At 40.2% G+C, this 20,589-nt stretch overlaps 1 protein-coding gene across 1 annotated transcript in view; it reads right to left on the bottom strand.

Annotated features, from left to right (window-relative positions):
* ZRANB3 (zinc finger RANBP2-type containing 3) overlaps window positions 1–20,589 on the bottom strand; it is a 324,081-nt gene that overhangs the window by 9,046 nt on the left and 294,446 nt on the right. The window contains exons 14-17 of the mRNA XM_033231677.1: window positions 19,594–19,797; window positions 15,904–15,995; window positions 10,121–10,222; window positions 8,524–8,666 (exon numbers count right to left, since the gene is read on the bottom strand). Of these exons, the coding sequence (XP_033087568.1) occupies window positions 8,524–8,666; window positions 10,121–10,222; window positions 15,904–15,995; window positions 19,594–19,797 (541 nt within the window). The remainder of the gene's footprint in view (window positions 1–8,523; window positions 8,667–10,120; window positions 10,223–15,903; window positions 15,996–19,593; window positions 19,798–20,589) is intronic.

The raw sequence follows: 20,589 nt of genomic DNA, 5'->3' as shown, positions 1-20,589 counted from the left end.
TGTGAGAATAAGAAATGATCAAATACACGCACAACTGACAGCCTTAAGGAAACTGCTTGGCAAGCTGTGCAGAAAATCTCTAACTGTATTTTACTTCCCTCTTGGCCATCCCTTCAAGGCTTCTCCAAATCACCTTAGTCAGTTATAATAGTGTATCAGTGTTTGGGTAAACTGAGTTTCTTTTCAGTTAACCAGGTTCAATCACATCTTCTGTAATCTGAAGGTTGTTTCCCTTATTATCAGCCCATACAGGGTTTATGGATTCTTCCACAGAAATAAAGCCACTCTTGATGTGGGATTCAGAACCTTATTACACAACACTAACAATGGTTCAGGGACTAGAAGTAAAGAGAAGTTATTCCAATTAAAGGTGATGGGGGAATTTAAGTTGGTGAAATGCAATTACCCAATTCATTCCTTCCAATTATATTAATTGGCCTACTTTCTCTGGTGGTTTACACCTATTATAGATTTTTTTGGAAATTAGTTTAAACATGAATTTCTTAATATTATTGAGTGCTTCTTAATTAGGCAGCTTGACAATAAAATTAAAGTTCAATCAAAATGGAATTGTGCAATTGTAGGTAAAATTTTAGAAGTTTGCTTTATGTTATTAGGATAGATTTAACAAACAGGTTTCCTTTTTAAAATAAACTATTTTATTCATTTTTGATTAGGTGATATAAGCACATGGTTCTAAATTCAAAAGGCAAACAAGTGTGTTTATGGTGATGAGTAATTTTCTCTCTCACTCCTTTCTTCCTTTTGCCCCTCCCAAAAAGTTACCTCTGTTGCCAGTTTTGTTTTTATTTTATTTTGACTCAAAATGACCTTGAGTCATTTCGTTGCATGTCTTCTGGAAGCCATCACACTGAGACAGCAGTAACAGGAGTCTGACTGACATCCCTGGGATGTGTACAATATGTCCCTCACCAATTAGACCAAAAGATCTTTTAGGAACTCTGGATATCATTAGAGAAATAGTATATTTCCCTATCTCTCACAGACATGTGAATTCATCTTTGCAGAAAGGCTGATTAATTTATTTTATTTTATTTTATTTTATTTTATTTTTTGAGATAGGGTCTCACTCTGTCGCCCAGGCTGGAGTGCAGTGACACTATCTTGGCTCATTGCAACCTCTGCCTTCTGGGTTCAAGCTATTCTCATGCCTCAGCCTCCCAGAGCTGGGATTACGGGCATGCACCACCACGCGAGGCCCGTCTCAGCCCATCTCAGCCTCCCAAAGTGCTGGTATTACAGGTTGAGCCACCATGTCTGGCTCATTTTAGAAATAGTTTATTTTTGGCCTGGCATGGTGGCTCACACCTGTAATCCCAGCACTCTGGGGGGCCAAGGTGGGTGGGTCTCCTGAGGTCAGGAGTTTGAGACCAGCCTGGCCAACATATTAGTCTCTGCTAATAGTGATAGGTATCTCATCATAGATTTTAAAATTTGCATTCCTATTAAGAGTAACGGGGAATATCTTTTCACACATTCACATAGTGAAACCCTGTCTCTACTAAAAGTACAAAAATTAGCTGGACATAGTGGTGTGTGCCTGTAATCCCAGCTACACGGGAGGCTGAGGTAGGAGAACCACTTGACCCGGGAAGATGGAGGCTGCAGTGAGCTGAGATTGCACCACTGCACTCCTGCCTGGGTGACAGAGAGAAACTGTCTCAAAGAAAAATAAAAATAAAAATAAATAAATAAATAGTGTATTTCTTTTCTGAGTATAGGTGTATGCCTTTTATTTACTTATTTTTGCATTTCCATTGATATATCATTTACATGGCATAAAATTCACCAATTAAAAGTTTACAATTAAGTGCATTTTAGTATATTCACAAGGTTGTACAACCATCACCACTAATTCCAGAATATTTTCATCACTCCAAAAAGAAATCCGAGGCTGGGTGCAGTGGCTCACGTGTGTAATCCTGGCACTTTGAGAGGCCAAGGCAGGCGGATCATTTGAGGTCAGGAGTTCGAGACCAGAATGGCCAACATGGTGAAACCCTGTCTCAACTAAAAATACAAAAGTTAGCCGGGCATGGTGGTGTGCACCTGCAGTCCCAGCTACTCGGGAGGCAGGGGCAGGAGAATCACTTGAACCCCGGAAGCAGAGGTTGCAGTGAGCTGAGATCGTGCCAATGCACTCCAACCTGTGCAACAGATTGAGACCCTGTCTCAAACAAAAACAAAAACAAAACAAAAAGATATCCGTACCCACTAGCACTCATTCTTCATTATACTTTTTATTTTTAGAAATAAAAAATAGCATAGCGTAAACACTAATCTTCACCTTGCTCTTTTTACCAAAACATGCTTCTCAGAGATCCTTCCTTATTAGGATTCATAGTTTCCCTATTCTTTTTAATGGCTCCATGTTATTCCATTATATGGATAAACCATATATTTAATCAGTCTCTGATAAATGGACATTTAGGTTGTTTCCAGTCTTTGCTATCACAAACAATACTGCAATAGATATCATTATATATGATATTTTCTACACATTATGTATCTGTAGAATAAATCCCCAGAAATAGAATTCCTTGGTTAAAGGTCTTAGGTGTTTTAAATGTGGGTAGATTTTGACAAATGTCTTTCCTCTAAGGTTATACCAGTGTACGTGTCCACCAGCAATGAATAAGAGTATCTGTTTCTTCACTTTCACTAGCACAATGTCATTTTTAAAGTCTCTGCTAATAGTGATAGGTATCTCATTGTAGATTTTAAAATTTGCATTCCTATTAAGAGTAAGGGGGAATATCTTTTCACATGTTTGCACTCTACTTGCATGTCTTTCTTAGAGCAAAAAGGAAATGAAGCCATCGTGCTCCAGTCTGGGCAGTAGTAGTAGTTAAAGCACAGTAAATTGTTGTAGAGTTCTTTTACTTGCCCTTTTAGTTCCCAAACTTCCTCCTTCTCTGGCCCCACCTCCAACAATTTCTTCAACCATTTTATTCCCTTGGAAAATGCACTCGGGAAAGTATTTCTGTGAATTCTAAATGAACTCAAAAGCTTCCTAGCTTTAGGGGCAATGGGATATTAAGCCTTGCCTGAGGTATTATTATTCAATGTTTAAAAGCTTAAAAACCTAATTCAGTAACTTTAAAAGATGCTGAGAAATCTAGTCAGAGATTTAGAAACTAAAAATAACCTTTTGCTTTCCTACAAGAGGTTTAAGAATAAATTTTTGGAAACCACAAGAAACAGATGAACCAATTCCAAAAAAGGGAGCTGACAACTTTTCAAATGTAGTTGCAAGTTGCCAATACTTAATTTTCTGCTGAGGTTTGCGAGGAAGTTCACCAACTCCCAAAAGGATTATGGTAAATCCCAATTTTAGTAAATAGAGAAGGAAGAATGTTGTCTACTAAACAAATTCCTGGATAGGGACGGGAGTGGAAGATAGCAATTTTTGCAAGAAGAGTGTATGTCGCAAAGTGGCCCACATCAATGAACACAATCTTGGGTTCTGGATTTCTGACCTGCTTTGGAGCTCAGCTATAACTAGAGATTAAACAATTGGCATCCTAAACATGACAGGGCTCCAAGTGAATTAGGCCTGCCTCTGATAAATGGTACTGGTAACCAAAACAATGGCTGGTAATCTTGGCTTCCATTCAAATGTAAAAGTAAGATATTTAAAAGCTGACTGCAAGCTCTGAGCTTGGATGGGGCCTGCAAACTGGCGGACATCACTGGCGGATAATCTGGTTGGAGACCTAGCCATTGCATTTGGGGGAATGCCCAAAGTCAGTTAACTATAGGTCTTTTTTCAGAACCATTCAATACTTTTATTTTTTTTTATTTTTTTTGAGACGGAGTCTCGCTCTGTCGCTCAGGCTGGAGTGCAGTGGCCGGATCTCAGCTCACTGCAAGCTCCGCCTCCCAGGTTCAAGCCATTCTCCTGCCTCAGCCTCCGGAGTAGCTGGGACTACAGGCGCCGCCACCTCGCCCGGCTAGTTTTTTGTATTTTTTTAGTAGAGACGGGGTTTCACCGTGTTCGCCAGGATGGTCTCGATCTCCTGACCTCGTGATCCGCCCGTCTCGGCCTCCCAAAGTGCTGGGATTACAGGCTTGAGCCACCGCGCCCAGCCCATTCAATACTTTTAAGAGAGAAATCCTCCAACCTCCTGTTTAGGAAGTAAAATGTCGCTGCTGTCAATCTGAAAGCTGCGCCAAAAAGAGGGTCTGGGGAGTTTCAGTTTTCCATCTAATACCTCACTCTTTACTGAGCCTGATGTTTCTAAGTCTGGAGACTCTCTGATTCAGTTTCTCTAGAAAATAAATTGATAGGACAGTATCTAACTGGTCCTCATACAGACTGCCACTCAATGCTGCTGTTCAACAGCATATTTCACATTTGCTTTCAGAGATACATGGTTATTCCAAATTACTGAGACTTACTTTGGGTTCTGCAGCAAGAATCAGAATGCTTCCTGATAGTATCTCCCGGCTGCAGGTACAGAGGTTTCATTTTATGATGTTGCTAAGTTGGTTTCCCTGGGGGCCTCTCTCTCTCTGCCTCTCTATAATCAGTCACCAAGTCTCTAGACATACCTCCTTAATAGCTCTCTTCATTCTCTTTCCTGATTCCCATTGTAATCACTTAATATAGATCCTCATCATTTTTCTCCAGGTATACTAGAATAGTCTTTTAACTTGTGTAGTAGGCAGAATTTTAAGATACTCTCTAGGATTCCTGTCCCCAGGTTATTTAATCAATCATTAATTTAGATAATGCTATAAAAGGACTTTACAGATATAATTAGGTTACTAATCAGCTCACTTTAAGATAGAGAGATTACTTAGTGGGCCCAATGTAATCACTTGAGCCCTTAAAAGCGGAAGAGGAAGGCAGAGAGATTCCAAGGAGAAATATGTAGAGGTCCACGTGCTAGGACCACAGAGAGGCCTCTAGTAGCTGACCGTCCAGCTGACAGCCAGCAATAAACAGGAACCTCAGTCCTACAACTGCAAGGAACTGAGTTCTGCCAACAATCTTGGTGAGCTTGGAGGTGAATTCTTTTCCAAGCTTATCAACTAGAGCCCAGCCAGCCAATACTTTGATTTCTGCCTTGTAAAATCCAGAGCATTACTAGAAAACTAGTAACAGCCAACTTGGACTTCTTACTTATAGAAGGGTGAGATAATAAATGTGTGTTGTTTTAAGCTGCTAAATTTGTGGTAATTTGTTATGGCAGTGATAGAAAAATGTAACTTATCTCCCCACTTTGAGTCTTGCCCTTTTTGATCTAATCTCCCAACTGCTGCTAGAGCTAAAAAATACAATGTATTTTTACATTTAGAATACTGCTGTATTCTAAAAAATACAAATCTGATTAATCTGCTGCTTGTTAACACAAGTTATAGCCTTAATATATTATCTATATATAATTTTATAAATAACATTGTGTGTCTGACTTTGGTTTTATGAATTGACTTTTGCTTTTAAATCTGATCAGTCACCTTTCTCAGCTGGTACTTTAAGTGGTCATCCATGTCCAATGGAGAAGAAATAATAGGGCATATCTAGAAATAGCTAGAAATTCAGTTATGAAGAGAATTATGATCATGTGAGAAAGAGAAGGTCAACAAAGACTGGTTACAAAAATGAGAAAGATCGAGAGGACTGGAAGTATTGGGAAAAATAAAATAGGCATTGTGCTTTTTGATACGTGTGTGTGTGTGCGCGCGCACACTTATGTGTAAGTATGTGTGTGTGTGTGTATATATATAAAAATATGTAACACATATATTTTAAATGTATTTTTATAGAAAATGGCACATGCCCATGGGGAAAAAAAAAACCGTTACAGAAGAGTTCAGGCCAAGAGTCCAAAACTGGCAACTTATGGATAAATTCAATTAGTCAAAGGGCTTTACTGTACTCATATAGTATTAATTTACTGTACTCATACAGCATTTTAAATTTACTCATTTTGAGACAGGGTCTTGCTCTATCACCCAGGCTGGAGTGCAGTGGCATGATCACAGCTCATCACAGCCTTGACCTCCTGGGCTCAGGTGATCCTCCTGTCTCAGCCTCCCGAATAGCTGGGACTGCAGGCGTGAGCCACCATACCTGGCTATTTTTTGGGTTTTTGTGGAAACAGAGTCTCGCTATGTTAACCAGTCTGGTCTCGAGCTCTTGGCCTCAAGTGATCTTTCCACCTTGGCTTTCCAAAGTGCTAGGATTACAGGTGCGAGCCACCATGGCTAGCCAGTATTTTTTTTATTTTATTAATCTAATTTTGTTTTATTTTATTTTATTTCTGAGACAGGGTCTCATTCTGTCTCCCAGGCTGAAGCGCAGTGGTGCAATCATGGGTCACTGCAGCCTTGACCTCCAGGGGATCAGGTGATCCTCCCGCCTCAGTCTCCAAAGTAGCTAGGACTATAGGCATGCACCACTATGCCTGGCTAATTTATCTGTTTTTCGTAGAGATGGGGTTTTGCCATGTTGCCCAGGCTGGTCTTGAACTCTGGGCTCAAGCAATCTGTCCTCCTTGGCTTCCCAAAGTGCTGGAATTACAGGCATGAGCCACCATGCCCAGCCCAATATTTTATTTTTAAATCTGAATTTGAATGATTTCAGATGGGTTCCAAATCTGCCTATTTGACATAGTCTCAGCCCATATCTCATCCTTTTCTAGTTTTATAACTGACCTCATTCATTCATTTGTGATTCTTGTTTTGTTTTTAGTCAAATGAGTTTGTAATCCTGGCATAAAGTATAAAGTCCCTACTACCTCCACAAATCCTCAAGTTTTATGCCCTAGAGCAAGATTTCTCAAGTGGTAATATAGACATTTTGAAATGGATAATTCTGTTTTGGGGGGTGCAATCCTGTTCACTGTAGGATTCTCAGCACCATCCTGGGTCTCTACCTACTAGATACTCCCTAGTCACATCTCTTCCTTGAGACAATTTAAAATGTCTCCAGACACTACCACCCTAGGGGACCAAATTGCTCCCAATTGAAAACCACTGTCCAAGAGAAAGTCGTGATAAAAATTTCTAAGGTATCCTTCTAGACAATTTCTATGTCAGTAATAGCAAGTTGTGCAAATAGCAAAGTTTGTGTCTCCATCCTTTTTTTTTTTTTTACAATTTATATCTACTCTTAACAATTTAACATATAAGTATTATTCCTTGCTCTTACAAACAAATAAATGTGCTATATGCCATACTTTGAAACAGTGGAAAAGATTTTCACTATATGGAACTATCATAATTTATTTAATTAACCATGTTATGGAACTATCATAATTTATTTAATCAACCATGTTCTCGGTCCCTTGCTCCCCCCGCCATCCCCTGGATTTTTTTTTACTTGTGTGCATGGCAAAAGCTAGAGAAAGGAAACCTCTCTGACAAACTGATGAAATACAAGGATGAAGAGAGATTACTGGTGTATGGAGGCAGCAAGAGTTAAAGGGCTTTCTCCGCCAATGCTGCCATTTGCTTTGCTGCTTCGCAATTTCTTTGTTTTGTTTTGTTTGAGACAGGGTCTCACTCTGTTGCTCAGGCTAGAGTGCAGTGGTACAATCTCAGTTCACTGCAGCCTCAACCTCCCAGGCTCAAGTGATCCTCCCACCTCAGCCACCCGAGTAGCTAGAACTATAGGAGTGTGCCACCTGGCTAATTTTTATTTTTTTATAGAGACAGGGTCTCCCTATGTTTCCTAGGCTGATCACTGAACTCCTGGGCTCATGCAATCTACCCACCCTGACCTCCCAAAGTGTTGGGATTACAGGCATGAGCCATGGCGCCCAGCCTGCAATCTCTTTCAAAAGCAAGGACTGGGCTACAAAACAGCAGACCACTTTTCCTGATAATCCTTGCTTCATGCTAAGAAAAGAGTTTACAAAGAACGGGGATTTGAGATCACACATGGGGAGACTTGAGTGGGATAAAGATGATTGTGATGGCAAGGAAGGAAATCAAATGTACAGAGATTAGAAAGGAACCTGTAATGATAAGGGCAAAACAGTCACAAATATCTGACAGTCAACCTTTCCTTTTATTTCATTTCTAATCATGGACCTGATTATAGTTATCTTCCATTACTTGGGTGGTGATGCATTCAAATAGAACCAGCTCCCTTGCTGTACAGCATCATACTCCCCCACAGCAGGGCCAAGCAGATGGGGTCCAGACACAGGCTCTGATGTCCTAAGAGTAAAATGTATTCCTGTTGCTAATAAGTGTCCCAGGCTTGGCAGGTCATAGGTTGCACCATCCTGTGACTCTGGTCTTTTTGTTGATGAATGGGACTCATGGAGAGTAAGATCTGGACAACCTGATCTCTTTTAGCAGATTTTATCAAATTCACTAAACATATAATTATGTTGTTATGAAATAATATGGCTGTGATTTTATGCATAATTTTCTCATAACTCATCAGGATTTCATTAATAGTTCCAAAAGATGCCTCAGACCCTCCTGTAGAAAGAACCATGAAAAGTAATGTAGTACAAAATTTAAAAAAAAGACAACTCATACCTTTTGGTGCAATTTTGTTTAGTTTGTTGCTTTGTGATCTCTTCCAAAGCAAGAATTGGGCTACAGAATAGCTGTCCACTTTTCCTGATTATCCTTTGCTTCATGGCAGTTAGACTACTCCATTCTCGAACAAATCTCAAAATCTGGCAGAAAATGAGATAATAAAAAGAGTTAACAGCTCACAGTCATCTTCCTTTGAAAGTGAGCCTATTTACAACATCAGAAAACTGCTATTTTGTTATGTCCCCCAAATAGGCTTTTGAGTTCCACAACCTAATGCTTTCTTCAATTTGATGCAGTTTTCATATCTTTATTGTGAACTACCTACAGCATTCTCAAGAGATACTTTTTTTTCTTTTTGATAGGGTCTTGCTCTGTTGCCCAGGCTGGAGTGCAGTGGCATGATCACGGCTCACTGCAGCCTTGACCTCCAGCAGTCCTCCTGCTGTCTTAGTTTCCTAAGAAGCTGGGACTACAGGCACATGCCACCACACCTGGCTAGTTTATCTATTTTCTATAGAGACAGGGTCTCACTATGTTGCCCAGGCTGCTCTTAAACTCCTGGGCCCAAGTGATCCTCCTACCTCAGCCTCCTAAAGTGTTGGCATTACAGGCGTGAGCAATCACACCCAGCCAAGAGATCTTTTTCAGTCCAAAGCTTCTCTAAAGGCATGTTTCAGGACATGCAGTGTATGCCCTTAACACACATAGATCAACAGTGATAATATGCTCATTGAGACCAAAAAAGGTCTGGAAGTACATATTCCAGCTGAGGTCAAGGCAAAACTATGTGACAGAATGATAGTGCAACATCTGAGAATCGCTTCGTAAATGATGCCTAAGTTTTCACAGGAAAAAAAAAAATCCATAAATCTGGGACATTTTTAGTAGGGTTACCAGTCAAGCACACATAACTGGCTATTTTTTGGGCCTCTGACAATCAGGATTAGATGATTCCAAATAAATAGCTTACTGTTCCCTTTTCATTTAAAACAGGTATAGCTGACCTACGGGCAATGCTTCGTTTCCACTCAAATGGTAAAAAAAAAATCACCATTTTCTTGTAAAAATGGCACACAGCATGCTGGGTTAGCCCCTGCGCATGATGACCCTTCTTGGCAGTGAAGGAAAATCAGCCATAGATGAGTGTTAAGACCTCCTTGGCAGGAACTTGGCCTGGAGCTGTATGCTGGTGCTTCTGCTAATGAATCAAGAATCACCCAATAAGGTATTATCTCTGCTCTTGGAATTTGTCATTGTTAGAACTTAACCTTAGTAGAAAAAACGTGATTCTAGCAGATACAAATATCACAGTTGCTAATCCTGTGAATGAGAAATTAAATAATGTGAGAACGATTCTATCCACAGAAACAGCAACTGTAGTGTGATCATTTGCCAAGGAAACAGATTTCACATATATTCTTAGCACCAGGTAATTAATAGGCACCACCTAGACTGAAGAAAATGCAACCAGTGATTTGACTCTATAACATGCCACAAAGTGCTTTTTAAAACTTAAACTCAAAATGATCATTAAAACGATTAAAACAAGTTTATTTAAAGTAAATAAAGCCATTTTATTTAAAACTATTCTTACCAGTGAGCGATTTTGTTTCAGCTGAAAGCTTGCTGGTAAATCTTCCCAAAGGTCTAATTTTATATCCAAAGGAATGAAATTGCAGCTCATCTGTTTTCCACCCTGATGATAGATTAGGAAGACACTAACAATCCATTTTTGTGTAGGCACTAGCAACTATTTTAAATGAAAATAATTATATTATGATGCAATATGTCTAGTCTCCTAAAAGAAAAACTGAGGTGACACATTCTAGACAAGGGTCCACCAAAATGGCTCCTCTGGAGAAACTGTGAGCCAAGAAGGGGAGGCAGGCTCTCTACCACACTGGGTGCTTCCACTGCCCATGCCTACCCCAAGGTTATTGCCTTCAGCCTGGAATGCTTTGTTTACTGCTGTGTCATACTCTTTTCTATTGACTAATCTTGGAAATATGTATCAAAACAATAAAATTATACACTGCAAATTAATATAGAAGAATATTATATCCTTGAAGTTAACAGTAGCACAACCATCCCCAAATTTGCAAATAAACTTTATACTCACTGACAACATAAGTATCACATCAAAGAAGGGTATCAAGGAATAGTCTGAATAACCTTCACCAAACGATAAGCCTGTCCATTGTTACAGAACAAGAAAGTAAAGAGAAGGCAGAAAGATAAATTCTAGAGAAATTACTTAAAAATTTGCTCCCCCAAAGCAGTGTCACAGTATCAGTCAATGGGGACTGCCTGCCAATAGTACCCCCTGGAGAGTAAGTGGAACTGCATTTAGGTCCCAACCATCGGGGCACAACATCCTGAAATCTTTTTTTTCCCTTTTTTTTTTTTTTGAGACAAGGGATCACTCTGTCACCCAGGCTGGAGTGCAACAGCGTGATCTCGGCTCACTGCAGCCTCAACCTCCTGGGCCCATGGGATCCTCCCACCTCAGCCTCCCAAGTAGCTGGAATTACAGGCACAAATTCCACCACACCTGACTAATTTTTTATATTTTTTGTAGAGACAAGGTTTCACCATGTTGCCCAGGCTGCTGGGTTCATGTGATCCTACCACCTTGAACTCCCGGGCTCAAGTGATTCTTCCACCTCAGCCTTCCAAAGTGCTAGGATTACAGGCAAGAGCCACCATGCCCAGCCTCTGAAATCTTAAGTGTACAAAGTAACCACATACAGCGGTGCAGGAGAGGTATTTCCTTTATAAAGGGGAAGAATCTCTCATATGAAAATCTACTTTATCAATAGTTGAACTCATATTCTCTCAGTTAAAAAAAAAAGTTACAGCTCCCACAATTACTTTGGAGAAAAACATACAAAAAGTACGCACTGATTAAAAATTTTGAGGCCGGGCGCAGTGGCTCACGCCTGTAATCCCAGCACTTTGGGAGGCCAAGGCAGGAGGAGTACGAAATGAGCCTGACCAACATGGTGAAACCCTGTCTCTACTAAAAATACAAAAATTAGCTAGGCGTGGTGGCGCATGCCTATAATCCCAGCTATTCTGGAGGCTGAGGCAGAAGAACTGCTTGAACCCCAGAGGCAGAAGTTGCAATGAGTCGAGATCCTGCCACTGCACTCCAGACTGGGCAGCAGAGAGAGACTCCATCTCAAAAAAAAAAAAAATAAAATAAAATAAATTGGTATGTAATTCTAAACCGGATACAGACTTGGGATTCTGGCTGAAATGAACAGTTCTAATACGACACAGGATGCTTGCTAAATGTCTGTTACTACTCTTCCTGGGGTATCCTTTTAGGCAGTGAACTAGGAATTATTTTATTTTTATTTTTTTAGACAGAGTCTCGCTCTGTTGCCCAGGCTGGAGTGCAGTGGCATGATCTTGGCTCACTGCAACCTGTACCTCCCGGGTTCAAGTGATTCTCCTGCCTCAGCCTCCCAAGTAGCTGGGATTATGGGTGCCTGCCATCACGCCTGGCTGATTTTTGTATTTTTAGTAGAGTCGGGGTTTCACCATATTGGTCAGGCTGGTCGCAAATTCCTGACCTCAGGTGATCCGCCTGCCTCGGCCTCCCAAAGTGTTGGGATTACACGCATGAGCCACTATGCCCAGCCTTGCTTCAGCTCTTTTAAGGTGAAAAGGAAAGCTTTCATTTCAGCTCTACTCTGGTTGTGAAAAGATATGTCAACAATTCACCTGCTCAGTGTCTTGTGTTTGGAAAATTATTTGGGTGATAACATTTTATGGTAAAGAGACATGTAAGTATTTAGAACAGTCATAAAACTATATTTGATACCATTAACAGAAATGTCAAGAAGAAGCAGGCTACTAGGCTGGCGGCAGAGCCTGAATACGGGTCAGCAAGGTGGTCGCTGTGGTTTGGTTTGGCAACAGGTGCATTATACCCTCTACCAGGAGCCTGCAGTTCTCTCTCTGCACCCCAACAGGGATACAACACTGATCAGGTAATCCAAGAGGCAGAGCTTTCACTGTATAGAGTTAAAAAAGATTAAAGCATTTAAGGGCTTCTGGATTTCTGTGGTATGCTCTGCCTGGTGTCTGTCCTTTGGTTTTGTCTACCTTCAAGCCCCTCTTGGGACCATTTCTCTGTCCCTCTCATGTGATGGTCTGAGAAAGAAGCATGGCCTAAAGCTCTCCCAACATGGAGGATGAGGGTGGCTCAGGCACTTAAACCTGCCTCAAGATGAATAAAGGTGTCACTGATGCTCCCCGTAGCCTGGTTCACCATGTCAGAGGCTCCACATAGTAGATCAGGCTCTACACCTGTAAGAGGAGCGTTGATTACTGCCTGGCTTGGTTCTTGGTGTCTCTCTCTCAGTTATTGTCCTATGCTAGAGGCTGCTTGGGGATTCTGGTATTCATGATCCTAGCCATCTCCTCCTAAGAGAAGATTATTGGCCGGGCGCGGTGGCTCAAGCCTGTAATCCCAGCACTTTGGGAGGCCGAGACGGGCGGATCACAAGGTTAGGAGATCGAGACCATCCTGGCTAACACGGTGAAACCCCGTCTCTACTAAAAATACAAAAACTAGCCGGGCGAGGTGGCGGGCGCCTGTAGTCCCAGCTACTCGGGAGGCTGAGGCAGAAGAATGGCGTAAACCCGGGAGGCGGAGCTTGCAGTGAGCTGAGATCCGGCCACCGCACTCCAGTCCGGGCGACAGAGCGAGACTCCGCCTCAAAAAAAAAAAAAAAAAAGAAGATATTACATGGTACACTATCTATCTATATCTATATTTGGTTTAGTAGAAAACTTGTAACGGAAGTTTGGTCATCTCCAACATATTATCTTTTAAACATCGATATAATGGACCATGAGTTTTAAAAGTTTCAAATACTATCTTATTATACTTATAAAGATTAGAAATTTAAAACTGTAGGCCAGGCGCGGTGGCTCACATTGGTAATCCCAGCACTTTGGGAGGCCGAGGCAGGCGGATCACGAAGTCGGGAGTTCAAGACCAGCCTGGACAACACAGTGGAACACTGTCTCTAGTAAAAATAGAAAAATTAGCTGGGTGTGGTGGTGGGCGATGCAATCCCAGCTACTCGGGAGGCTGAGGCAGGAGAATCACTTGAACCTGGGAGGCGGAGGTTACAGTGAACTGAGATTGCGCCACTGCATTCCAGCCTGGGTGACAGAGCTAGACTCTGTCTCAAAAAAAAAAAAAAAAAAAAAGAAATTTAAAAGTTTAGACCAAATAAAAGTATTCACAATCTATCCAGGCCATAGATTCTCACACGGTTCCCGTGATCCTTTCAGAAAGTTGTGTTTTCATACTAATAGTAAGATACTGTTTGCCTTTTCCACTCCCATTCTTTCACAAGTGTATGGTGACTTTTTCCAGTGGCTACATGAAATGCTGTCTCAACAAACTGAACACAGAGACAGATATCGGAATCCCACTGTTTTCCATTAAGACTTTAGAGAAAATTGCTAAACATGTAAAACAATGACAATCTTCTCACTAAATATTTTTTTGACTTGGAAAATATAATTATTTTAAATAAAAAGTTATTTATACAAATATATAATGGGTTTATATATCTTAAAATATGCATTTCCTCACGTAAAAATAATTGTTGGCCAAGCATGGTGGCTCACGCCTGTAATCCTAGCACCTTTAGGAGGCTGAGGTGGCAGATTGTTTGAACCCAGGAGTTTGAGACCAGTCTGGGCAATACAGCAAGACATTCTGTCTCAAAAACCGGGAGGCTGAGGCAGGAGAATGGCGTAAACCCGGGAGGCGGAGCTTGCAGTGAGCTGAGATCCAGCCACTGCACTCCAGCCTGGGCGGCAGAGCGAGACTCCGTCTCAAAAAAAAAAAAAAAAAAAAAAAAAAAAAAAGACCCTCTCTCTCTAAAAAAAAAAAACCAACCAAACAAAAAAACAGCCAGGTGTGGTGGCTCACACCTGTAGTCCCAGCACTTTGGGAGGCTGAGGTGGGCGGATCACAAGGTCAGGAGTTCGAGACCAGCCAAGCCAATATGGTGAAACCTCATCTCTACTAAAAATACAAAAATTAGTCAGGTGTGGTGGCAGGTGCCTGTAGTCTCAGCTACCTGGAGGCTGAGGCAGGAGAATCATTTGAACCCAGGAGGCGGAGGTTGCAGTGAGCCGAGATGGCGCCACTGCACTCCAGCGTGGGCAACAGAGCGAGGAAAAAAAAAAAAAAGAAACAGAAAAATGTAATCGTTAATTATTCACATTTACGTGACTAAATGAAAAAAAAATTTTTTTTTTTGAGACAGAGTGTCACTTTGTCGCCCAGGCTGGAGTGCAGTGGCACGATCTTGGCTCACTGCAACCTGTACCTCCTAGGTTTACCCGATTCTCCTGCCTCAGCCTCCCAAGTAGCTGGGATTAAAGGCACTCGCTACCACACCCAGCTAATTTTCGTACTTTTAGTAGAGAGGGGGTTTCGCCATGTTGGCCAGGCTGATCTCAAACTCCTGACCTCAGGTAATCCACCCACCTCGGCCTCTCCAAGTGCTGGGATTACAGGGGTGAGCCACCACGCTCGACCATAAATGAATATTTTTGAGAAGCTCCATTTTAATTTCAAATATAGTAGACATCAATAGATATAACCTATATAAACAAAAGCTCTTTAGGGTTCTCAATAAATTTTAGGAGTGCAAAGAGGTCCTGAGTCTAAAAAGTTTGGGTACTACTAAGCTAGCCTATGGCAGGAATCAGCAATCATCTGACAAAAGCTTCCTAGCATTTACTCAACATGAATGGGCAGGTCTAGGCTTCTGTAAAGATGCTGCTGCTCCTGCTGCTGCAAGTGATCAGTGCAGGATTAACATTTATGGAGAGTTCATGTAGGCCAGGCACTGTCCTAAGCGCTTTACAGGACTCAGCTCATTTTATCTTTGCAACAAATCCTGTCTGCATTTTATTTTTTATTATTTTAACAATTTTTAATTTTTAAGGGTACAGAGTAGGTTTATATATTTATGGGATGCATGAGATAATTTGATACTGGCATACGATGTGCAATAATCACATCAGGGTAAATGGGGTATACCACATTTTACAGTTGAGGAAATTGAAGCACAGAGCAGTTGAGTAATGTGTCCAAGATTACATACTAACAGATTTGAACTGAGGCAGTCTGGCCCTGAAGTCTATGTTCTTAAAGACTGTGTGGTTTTACCTCTCATTGTCTTTAGATTTAACACAGAAATTTGAGAATTAGCTTTAAGGAGGAAAATAACTAGATGCTTATCTCACTGTTAATAAAATTAAGTATCTCCACTGAAAAGTGAAAAAAGGAAGTCTTTTTTATGTTTCAAGTTACAGACTCTGCATGACGCTTACCTTAGTATAGATGTGAATCCGGTCAGTATTCCTACTTGCACAAAACATTAAGGTGTCATACACTGGCAAAGTGTCTGAATTCTTCAACTGTTCTATTAAAGAAGACAAAAGAGAACCTGAAGCCTTATCTACTCTCTATCTAAAATAGTTTATTTTAATCATGTGTAGGTTAGAATGATGAAATAGCTATATCAAAAATATCAATATATTTAACAAAAAGTAATTGTCTAGCCTTGAAATAAAACCACCACAGTAGGCCATTGAAGAGCATATCGGCCTATATGGTAACCAATTGTTTTACATTTTTGCTAATGACCTAACAAGAAACAAACAGATTCAGAATTAGCTGAAAAAATACAAGTTAGATAGGCATAAGGAAGAATTTCCACCAATAAGAGCTGTTATTGGTCTTGAAGTTTAGACTAATCTATTCCTTTTGCTAGGGTAGATTTGAGACTGAATAAGCACCATTTTGATTATTAGCAGCAACATCGCTATGTTGAGGGCCACTTAAATGCCTGATTCCCTGTAGCCTGGTGCCTGACATTCACAAAAGAAGATAAGTAGACAAGCTTCTTTTCTGATAATCTCTTCTTATTTAGCCCTTTCTCAGTCCTACTGTCCAATATATTTTGCAGGAGAGACAGGATTATCAATGCAGGTCTAAATAATAATTAGAATTAACATTTAGTGAGCACACACAATGTGCGAGGCACTGTTGTAGGTACATACAGTAATACCTTTCAGAAATAAATAGTGCATTTTACATAGGAAGAAACTGAGGCATGCTAACTTACCCATGGTCACATGCCTAGTAAGAGGACATAAAACCTGCAAGCTGGCTCCAGAGCCTGTGCTCTTACATTCTCTCACAGTTCCTCAGTGATCTTTTAAAGTACTTTCCCAGATCTAGAAGTCTATGATTTGTTTGCCATTCTACTTGGCAATGTCATCATACTATTATTTTTCTAATCAAGGCACTGACCACTTTACAAACCTGATTTATGAATTATTCCCTTATTTTGTAAATTCAAAAATGTACTTTAACATCTCTGAAACTGGCATGTCTTAGAGTCAATAACAACAATGGCATTTTACAATCATTGCTGGCCATGTGGCAGTTGCAAAACAGTTGTCTTTGCCTTAGTATGCATAAGCTGAGTCATAGCTGTAATACTATTGTCACTTCTACACTACACATGAGGTATACGCATTGTTGTTACTACATGTATTGACTTTATTACCTTTAAAATGTCTTTAAATTTTTTCACTATGATTTGGTATTGAAATGAAAAGTTATCATATATACCATAAAACTTGGATACAGACCAGGAAAGCATAAACTTGATATTAAAGGAGCAAATGTGTATCACTGGAGGAATAACCAAAATATCTTATTTTCTTGTAAAGGAATAATGGAGTGCTTCATGGTACCAAAGGAAACGAGAGCTCTGCAAATAGAGGAAGATGTCTTACATTTGGTTACTGAGATGTTCAAAAGGGTTGCCTATTACATGCCAAAGAAAGCAACTGACAGAAGGAGAAATTGCCAAATCCCTCAGAACAAATGAAAGAAATGTCAAAGCAACAGAGGATGATGTGGCCTGGTCTGGGCTAACATTAAGGTATTGTGTCATAGCTTAATTGGCAGTCTTCTTTGAAGAACTATGCATTAATGCTTAAAGATCAGAAGCCATTCTTTGATAAAAATAACTGTAACAATTCCAAATCAGCTGATATTAATTCTTGATAGCTATCAGCTACATTAGGGAACATATTTATCTTTTCAGTGTTGCCATGAAGTGTAAATTAATGATTTGAGACTATAGATGATGCACCTATGGTCATTCTTCCAAACTCCTGGAATTCCAGAGAGAACAAAACTACAGTTCTAGAGTAGTACGTACTACTCTGGTTCTAAAAGAGCATATGTAGGTAGAATAAGCATTTAACATAGTGTACTTCCTTTGTTTTCTGTTTGTTTTTCATTAAAATTCATGTTAGTGGAAAGATGTGAAGCATACCTCTTATGTGGAATTCTCAGCCCAATGATCTGAAAAGTCAAAAAAGGGAAACAGGAATAGGTAAGGGGTAAATGCTGGCATTGTCTGGAGTGAATGAGGCCAAAGCAAATTTCACTGGCAGAACAGAACTTCAAAGTGATTTCTAAAAAGCATTTGTAAGTACAAGCTAACATGTTTTCATCAAGAGATCAATGTACAACTAACAAGCCAATATTTCCCTGCCATAGATGAAGAGATCCATAGCCCAGTTGATGACAATTGCCAGGTGTTGGTTCCTAGTCTGCTATTTGGTTCACTGAGCCATATGCTGTCCCATAACCAAAGTTTCATCAGCACTTGAGAGTTTCTCACAGTGAAATCAAGAAAACTAGAAACACCAAAGAGTATAACCCACCTGAGTCTACACTGTCTACTTAAAAGCTGTTAAAATGAATAGACCTGGCTGGGCGCGGTGGCTCAAGCCTGTAATCCCAGCACTTTGGGAGGCCGAGACGGGCGGATCACAAGGTCAGGAGATCGAGACCATCCTGGCGAACACAGTGAAACCCCGTCTCTACTAAATATACAAAAAACTAGCCGGGCGAGGTGGCGGGCGCCTGTAGTCCCAGCTACTTGGGAGGCTGAGGCAGGAGAATGGCGGGAACCCGGGAGGCGGAGCTTGCAGTGAGCTGAGATCCGGCCACTGCACTCCAGCCTGGGCGACAGAGCAAGACTCCGCCTAAAAAAAAAAAAAAAAAAAAATGAATAGACCTAAACAGATCCATTCCAAGACATTCTTTGGGAAGACCTTGAGGAGTTAGAAGGAAGGCTGAGAGAAGAAGAAAGGAGGGATGCCTTGAGCTCAGAAATTCTTAAATGAACATTTCATTTTAAAGCTATGAGTCAGACTCTAAATTATATTAGTGTTTAATAGCAACTAACTTAGAAGAAAAACTTCAACAGTCTCATCCTAACTATTGGGTTTGTTTTAATAAGAATATCAACCTGTATGTTACTATGGTCACTAACGAGTAACAAGGAAAATAACCCAAAAGTACTCAGTCCCTTGCCAGCTGGCCCATAAATGATAGTGAAGTATGACATACAGGCTGGTATTTGCTAACCATCACGGCTATAAATAATGAATGGAATCAACCAAAAAGTAAATAAATCCGAAACACTGTATGGTTGGCTCCAAATGCAGTCATGATTCATATAGTCTTGACATCATGTTCCCTAAAAACATTTTCTTTAAAATACTTTTGAAAAAATATGATAATTAAGTGTAACCATTTACAACAATTTTTGTGTAGAGGATTAATGATATGCTAAGTGTTCATTATCTGTCAGTCTTACTGTTTTGTCCAAAGCACCTCCCAAATATCAAAACAACACCCTTACTGTGTGAATGAGCTAGGCTTGGTTGAGGCTGGGCAACAGGCCTGGTGGCAGCACACGTAGCTATTTATCGGTTTTGCTCTATGTGTAATGTCTGAATGCCAACAGACATACTCAGCTCTTCCAGCCATCTGGTGCTTAAGTATGTGGTTACAAATGGTTGGCATTTTTAATATAAAAGAGAGTAAAAGGAACCTGGAACAAGGTAGTAATTACTCATCTAATAACAGTATTATGTGTGAAAGTATATGGTTATTACTTGGATGCTAGAAATGGAAACAAGACTTACCATTACCTCGCTGGGATGTAAGTCCATCTTCTTTCTCAATTTTTGATGTCTCTTCCTTGCTGTCAGCCAACTGGTCAGGTTCTGACTGTGCAAGGGCTTGTTTTTCACAGTCTGAGATAGTTTGAACCTTTTTGGAGGTATCTTTCTGAGAATCATCCTTCTCGTTTTTATCCTGGATATGGTTTAGGCTATCGATTTGCATAACTATTAAAATAAAAATTATTGCAAAAATGTAATAATTTACATTTAAAAGTAAAGTAAAAAGAATGTAACAGCTAGGTCTTATAGAAAGAAACAAAGTGAATAATGTTTATTCATATGTTCAAAACATTTATCAGGAACCTACTATATGCCCAGTACTATTCTAGATGCTGAAGAGACAGCAGGAACAGGACAGAGAAATCCCTGCAGTCTAGATGCCACTCTAAATGGCAGAGAATGACAATAAAATAAACAAATAGGTAAATAGTACATTTTCAGATAAAGACACAACTAAGGTTTTTTTTTTTTTTTTGTAAGAAGGTTTTGGAGAGCACTCCTATAGCAAAAGTCATGAGGACCAAGCTCTGAGAGGAGTTCCATTTGAGCTGAGAGCTGTTCATGGATCTAGGAAGCTTGGACTTGGGCCTATATTCTTGGTCTAAATATTCTAAATGTAACTAGAAGCCATTAAAGAGTTTTAGGCAAAGGAATAAAGGATCACTTTGGCTGCTGTACACTGAAGGATCAGATTAATATGGAGACCACTGAGGTCTGGGAGAAAGATGGTGGCTTTAGAGTAGGATGGTAGCAATAAAGTGGTTGGAATAAAGATTTATTTGGAGGTTACCTGATGGGTTGAGTGTGGGAGGTGAAAAAGAGACCAAAGATACAGCCCAGGTTTTTAGCATGATGTAGTAAAGAACAAGGAGGAGAAGATTTGGGTATTAGATGTGGCAGTGGCAGACATATAAATCTAATAATTATATTTTTATATAGAGTAATATCACTGTTACT

The sequence above is a fragment of the Trachypithecus francoisi genome, unplaced genomic scaffold, assembly GCF_009764315.1.
Source record: "Trachypithecus francoisi isolate TF-2019V2 unplaced genomic scaffold, Tfra_2.0 Lachesis_group13, whole genome shotgun sequence".
In the NCBI taxonomy this organism is placed as follows: Eukaryota; Metazoa; Chordata; class Mammalia; order Primates; family Cercopithecidae; genus Trachypithecus; species Trachypithecus francoisi.
This window is presented reverse-complemented; position numbering and strand designations above follow the sequence as displayed.